We start from the raw sequence: 7,731 nt of genomic DNA on the forward strand, positions 1-7,731 counted from the left end.
CTTAGAGTTGGATTTGTTATGCTGTTGCCACTGCACTAGACAGTGCCTACAACACTTCAATTTCTGTTCCAAAAAAGTATATAGGTAAGTCATTAACTTCCATACTCCAAACTTTTGCTATCAGTGCCCTTATATCTTTCATCTCACACTACCGTTTTTTGAAATTTAAATCTTATTTTGGTAGACCGTTTTGGAGGATCTGAATCAAGTACGAGAGGAGCGTGATCCAAACCATTCTCTGATAATCTTCTTACCACCCCATCTACATAAGTCTTTTTGCAAGGCATTCTAGCCATAAAACGATCAAGTCTCTCTCTAATTAACCCCTCTCTAAGCCCCACTCCTATTTAAATCTTCTATTCTCTTTTTTTATTAGTTAACTATTTAATTATAATTTTATATTATTTATACTAGGATGTTAGTATTATTGTTCTGAATTTTAATATCTTATTTTGAATTGAAATATAATTTTTATATTTTATAAAGATTTAGACTGTAATTTACACTTTTTGCTAAATATATTTTTAATTATAGGAACTTATTTGGCCATTTGAATTATGAGTAAGTTCAAAACCATTGATACATTTTTAAAAAAAAAAAGGATCAAGAGAATGAAGATGCTTCTACTATTACTACTCCAATACTTAAGGGGTCATTAAATTTCATTACTTTAAGTTCTCCATTGAATAGCTCAAAGCGTCCACGACTTCTTCCAAATCAACTGGATGTTTTTCATTTGGAAAGAGATCCTGGAATGCGACCAATGATTTGGAAGTTTCCTCCAAATAAAAGAGATGAAATCCATTGGGCTTATATTAAAGTTGGGCCAAATCAACCAATTCTTGATAATTATCCATTTTCTGGTGATAAAAGTCATCATCACTTTCAAGCTTCATGGTTTAAATTGTTCCCATCTTGGTTAGAATATTCTATAGAAGATGATGCTATATATTATTTTTCGTGCTTTCTTTTTGCTAAGGAACCTTCAATCAATACGGGTTCAAATGATTTTATTGAGAATGGTTTTAGGAATTGGAAGAAAGTAAATAATGGAAAAGAATGTTCTTTTTTGAATCACATTGGCAAAGGTCCCAACTCATTCCATCATAAGGCGCTGAAATCATGTGATGATTTGATGAAACAATCACAACATATCGACAGACTTCTTCATAAGCAAACATTAGAAGAGATTGAAAAGAATCGAATTCGACTAGAAACATCTGTAGATTGCATTAGATGGTTGACATTTCAAGGTTGCGCATACAGAGGACATGATGAAAGCCAAAGTTCAAGCAACAGAGGTAACTTTTTAAAAATGTTGAAATTTTTGGGATCTTACAATGAAAGAGTGAAAAAGAATGTTTTGAAAAATGTTCCAAAAAATGCTAAGTATACTTCAAATGATGTCCAAAAAGAAATTCTACATATTCTTGCTACTAAGGTGAGAAATTCAATTAGAGAAGAGATTGGAGATGCCAAATTTTGTTTTATTGTTGATGAAGCTAGAGATGAATCTAAAAAGGTGCAAATGGCCATTGTTTTGAGATTTGTTACTCTAGATGGTTTTGTTAAAGAGAGATTCTTTGATCTTGTGCATGTCACTGATACTTGTGCAATAACTTTAAAGAAAGAATTGATTTCTGTCCTTTCTCATTATAATCTCCAAGTTGAAAATATTAGGGGTCAAGGGTATGATGGTGCTAGCAACATGCGGGGTGAGTGGAATAGTTTGCAAGCTTTGTTTCTTAAAGATTCTCTACAAGCATACTATGTATATTGTTTTGCTCATAGGTTACAATTAGCATTGGTGACAGCTTCAAGAGAGGTACTTCAAATTCATGAATTTTTTACTCAATTAAACTCTATTATCACTATTGTTAGTGCTTCTTCAAAAAGACATGATTAATTACAAGAAGCTCAAGCAATTGAAAATGCAAACTTGGTTGCTCAAAATGAATTAGAAACAGGCAAAGGTGCGGATCAAATAAGCACTTTACAAAGAGCTGGGGATACTCGATGGAGCTCTCACTTTAATTCTATTTGTAGTTTGGTAAAAATGTTTACTGCTACCAACATTGTTCTCAATAATATCATTGAAGACGAGACAACTTATGCACAAAGAGGTGAGAGATATGAGCACAACACCTAACACGCAAATGTTCACCTTTTAAAGGATATGAATTCTAATCCTCCATTCTACCTTTCAAGTAACAAATGGCAACATCATTTGAACTAGCATTATCAACTGTGTTGCTAAAGACTCTATTTATTTCCCAATTTAAAAGACATTTTTCTATTTTCCTACCAATTGTTTCACCTTTATGATTCTTGATGAGACAAAAGTTAAGAATTCTCTTTTGTAACTTCCAATCTTGATCAATAAAATGTGTAGTGAGGCAAAGATAGTTTAGATTTTGTACAGAAGTCCAACAATCAGTTATCAAACACACACTTTGATTTGAGTTTATAAAGACACTCTTCAACTTATGTTGTTCATTCATGAACAAGTTCTAACAATCCCTGGCAACTGAAATTCTGCTCGGAATATGGAGTTTTGGCTGTAAAACACTCATGAAATAACGAAACCCCTCCCCTTCGACAAATCTAAAAGGCAACTCATTTATGATTATCATTCTAGCAAGAGCTTGTCTACATAAATCAGGATCAAATGATACAACAGTCAAACAATTACCCAGCCCATTTTCTTCTTCTTTTTTAAGTTGCTGCATAACAAGTATTTTTTGTGTAGGATCAAGTGAATCTTTTGGAAATTTTCTACACTGACTCAACAAGTGACTTTTAAGATTGCTAGTACCATTTTTATGTGAATCAGCCACATAAGATGCTCTACACCACTTACATATAGCCCTAGGTTTGGGACCATTTTCATCTTTTTTAAAACGTTGATATCGTTATTTGAACCAGAAACTTCAAAAAATGCATGTCATATCCAAAGGTCTGAAGATGCCATAACCTCAAGTATTATGGTTGCAACCCCACAATAACCACTCATGTACATACCTTTTCATGCCTTTGAACAAGTTTTTCATTGCCAATGCATGTTGTCAATGCTACCCAACATACTAGGAAAGCCACGCCTCCTCCATTTGTAGCAGGCATCGTATAACATTTGAATTTGATTTTCTCAAGTATTCATTCTTGAACACCGAAATGACACCTTCAACATATTTTTTCAAGCATTCAATTGTGGTGCTCTCGCCTATGTGCATATAATCATCAACAGCATTAGCTGCTGCGCCATATGCTAACATTCGTATCACAGTAGTGCATTTTTGCAAGGGTGACAAGCCTCTTCTCCCAATTGCATCGACCTTCTATTAAAAATACGGATAGAAATTTGAGAGGGCGTATACTATTAGAAAGAACACGTGTCTTCTCATTCAAAACTTATGTCGAAAAATATCAGCATTATACACTGGCTCATCTGCAAGGTAATCTTTAAAACGGCGATCATGTCCCCCTACTCGATCTTTGTTGATCCATCTACGAGGAGTTTGGAAAGAGCTTCTCTCGATATCTTTGTCTTCTGAATCATTGAACAAACACTCATCGATCCAATTATCTATGAGTGTGTTATCTCGCCTTCTTCTTTTACCATACAAAGCCTCATTAAATATATCTTTAAAATTTTTAGTCATTTCTTAAAATAAAATATTTAGTATTTTGAGATGAGAAACTAACTTTGAAATGTAGTTTGTGATTGTAAATATTTGATAACTGATATTTATAAGTGTATCCGCAACAAGTAACTAATATTCAAGAACTAGTTTTGCAACGTCCATCTCATAACGCCTAGCTTTTTTCTTGTCTAATTTTGAAAACGGTTAATTTTGTAACGGTTACTTTCATAAAAAATAACACATAATAATATTGACTAATTTTAAAAGTTACATTATAAATGAATAAAACATACTACATTACATACCGTAATACACAATAAAAATAAAACATATTACTTAACTCTATGAATACAAGGAACCATTAAGTAAACCACTTATTAATTATTTGCATATCCATTTCTCTTTTCCTTTCCTTAGCCATCCTTTCCATTTCCCTTTTCTTTGCATTTATCTCCATTTCTTTAATATACTTCTGATTTGTAATTCATTTTCTTTGATTGCCATAATTTTTTTTCTTTGTTTCCTCACTTCTTCTCTTTCTTTTTCCCTATCCATTAGTTCTTTTTATCTAACATTCTTAATATATTCTATGAGAGATAGTTTCTTAACAACTAATGATTTCTTTTCGCTAAGATCTTCAGACATGTGTGCTTTTTCCTTATCTTTTCTCTTGCTATTCTTTGATCCTTGTGGGAAAACGGAAGAGTCCACACTGGTTTCTTCGCCAACAGTGTTTTTAGATTTGATTACGATGAGTATGCTCCAGTTGTACTGACCTTGGTTCTCTTTGAGCCTTCATTTTGTGTTGGTAGTTGGTTTCTGCTTTTTTTATTCCTAATGAAACATATTCCAATGCCTCTCAAAAGTGAATTTTTTTACCATAATTTGTAGAATAAAGTTCATACACCAACTCCTTTATATAATCAGCATTCGAACCGCTCCTTATGTTTCGACTAGCTTGATCATAGCAACCATCAAATTGTGCAACTGTCTTGTTGATCTTATACTATTATTTCTTACATACAATTGTCCTTCTTTCCATGTCAGAACTAAATTTTACATAATAGCTGTGAATTCGATTCTAAAATATTTTGTCCTTTTGGTCGGTATCAACTATAGGGTCAATCGAAACACTCAATCATGCACTAATCAACATCTTATCTTCTTTCCATTGCCAGGGTTGAATACTATCTTGCCAACGATTTTCAATGGCATCATCATTGAGGTCGATAGTATCTACTACACGAGGGTTAGCAAAATCTAAATTTTTCGAATTCGGACTAGATTGTATCAGAGTCTAAAAGGATAGGTTAGAAGAGTCACCAATACCATATGAGTCATGTCTAGATGCACAGAATTGAGTTGGAAATAGCAAGGATGTTGGAGTAACATTTTCGATAGAGGAGTTAAATATGGATAAAAATGGATAATGCGGTGTTTGTGAATTTTGATTATGTAGTTGGAAAATAGGAAATTGATTATTATTATAAGGAGATTAAAAATTGAAATTAGGAATATTTTGTGGATTTAGACTTTGAAATATATTTGGTAGTGTGAAGTTTTGATTTGGAATTTGAGAGTTTGAAGTTTGAGATTGTTGAGTATTTAGAATTTGAGAAAAATTTTGTAAGTAATTGAAAAAAGAGTTGAATTGGTTTGGATCTATTTTTTTAACAAAAAATAATATCAGTAGAACTTTAATTTCATAAATTTGAAAGAAAAATGAAGAAGAGTAGAAAAAATTGTGAGAATAGAAGTGTATGTAGATCATAGTTATCAGAAATGAATCGGTATGAACCGATCAAGTTACTGGATCATTGGGTTATTGGATCAACCGGTGAGTTACTGATTGAATCGGTTAACCTAGTCATAATTAAATTATTATATAAAATTTTACTATTATCTTCATAATAAATGTATTTTTTTAATTTTATTTTTATACTATAGTAATTATTACTTTTATTTTAATAATTTAGTTTATATATTATATTATTATATATTATAAGTGTTTATGCCCTGGGTCGAGTTGTACTACCTGGGCTGATTAAAGACAATTCGACCGACCTTCTCAGGTCTAGAATTTCCCGACCTCTTCTCAAAGAGTTCGGCCAAATCGCTACAGAGAGCCCAGGAAGGCCCAAATAAAGGGACACAGCCAAATCTAAAGGCAGCCAAAACCTAGAAAGATAAGGGTGGTCCTCCAAAAGATAAGATGACTTCACTCAAAGATAAGATAAGATAAGATAACTATCTTATCTCCAGAAAGGTCACTCTATATTACTATAAGTACACTGGAGCTCCCATGTATAACTCATACTCTGATTCTACTAAAAACCTGCTTAAATCCCATGCTAACTTAAGCATCGGAGTCTCTTGCAGGTACTACCACCCTCGGGTGATGAAGGATCAACAGCATCTACAGCTCCACCAGCTCCAACAAGTCGGACACGACTGCTCTGGCCACCGCAGCAGATCTCATCCGAGATCGACCATGACAATGACCACAACTCTGGTTTGGTAGATAGAACGCCAAACAAAAACATGGATACCACAGCCAAAGATACACCTCTACAAAACAGAGAGAAGCAGTTTCCAAACTCAGAAATTCTGAAAGCCCTCAGAGAATAACAAGATCGGCTTAAACAGTACGAACAGGAGGTAGAACACCAACCTGAAGCTGAGAGGGACCTCCGAAGAGAAGCTAGATGACGCCGAGAGCTAGAAGATAAGCTCTTAAAGCTTGAAGCTAATCCCAAAACTAAAACAGCTCAACCCGGTCACGGCGACAGCCCCCACAAGGATCAAGATCCCTTCAGCAAAAAAATCATGAAAGCTAAGGTTCCAAAGGATTTTAAAGCTCCCGACATGACCCCATACAACGGTACCTCCGATCCAAGCCATCATCTCAGCAACTTTAGAAGCAGAATGTATCTCACCGATGCCTCAGACGCTATTCAATGCAAAGCCTTCCTGACTACTCTAACAAAGACGGCAATTAAGTGGTTCGACAGCTTGCCTCCTATATCTATCACCAGTTTTGATGACTTAGCTAAGAATTTTCTTGCTAGATTTTCCATTCAGAAGGACAAAGCCAAACACGCCCTAAGCCTATTAGGAATCAAATAAGGAGATCGGGAGAGTCATTGCTCTTACATGGAAAGATTCAACAAAGCTTGCCTGGACATACAAAGCCTACCCACAGAAACAGCCATCATGGGTCTCATCAATGGCCTACGAGAAGGGCCCTTTAGTCACTCTATATCAAAGAAACACCCAACATCTTTAAATGAAGTGCAAGAACAGGCAGAGAAATATATCAACATGGAGAAAAATTCTCGATTAGGAGAGACCTCAAAATCGGGATTCTCCTACTCATCTCGGGATAAGGATAAAGAGTCCAAGAAAAAAGAAGATCAACACAGAGAGAAGCCTAAAAAATATCACAATTACACCCCTTTTCGGGTATCTCTTGTAGATGTTTTCCGAGAAGTATGCCACACCGAGAAGATTCCACCACCTCGTCCAATCAAAAGCAAAAAAGGAGGGAGAAATCGGACAGAATACTATGAGTACCACCGAATCTATGGACATCCTACAAACGAGTGCTTCAACCTAAAAAATGTCATAGAAAAGTTGGTAAGAGAAGGACGACTAGATCGATACTTAGCCAACAAAACAGATGAACCCAGAAAAAGAAGAAGGGATGAAGAGGTCGGACGAACTGAATGACCACCCTGCACCCCGGAGAGGCACGTTCACATGATAAATGGAGGATTCGCAAGAGGAGGGATCTCCAAATCATCTCGCAAAAGGCACCTTAAAGAAGTATATCATATTGGAGGAGAGGAAGGATCACCCGACCTCCCTACCATTACTTTTACCAAAGAAGACGCGGCAGGCGTCATCCCAGGATATGATGATCCCATGGTCATTACTATCATATTGGCCAACGCTAATCTCCACCGTACATTGGTGGACTAAGGAAGCTCAGCGGATATTTTGTTTAAATTCGCCTTCGACAAACTCAGCTTACAAGAAAAAGAGCTCAGAGCATATCCGAACAGCTTGTTCGGACTAGGAGATACTCCAA

The 7,731-nt window shown here is 35.2% G+C and overlaps 1 protein-coding gene across 1 annotated transcript; it reads left to right on the top strand.

Annotated features, from left to right (window-relative positions):
• Positions 764 to 1,906, top strand: LOC107615765 (zinc finger MYM-type protein 1-like). Its single transcript, XM_016317800.1, has one exon. It carries the CDS (start codon positions 764 to 766, stop codon positions 1,904 to 1,906), a length of 1,143 nt encoding a protein of 380 aa, XP_016173286.1.

This window comes from Arachis ipaensis, chromosome B09 (assembly GCF_000816755.2).
Source record: "Arachis ipaensis cultivar K30076 chromosome B09, Araip1.1, whole genome shotgun sequence".
NCBI classification, from domain to species: Eukaryota; Viridiplantae; Streptophyta; class Magnoliopsida; order Fabales; family Fabaceae; genus Arachis; species Arachis ipaensis.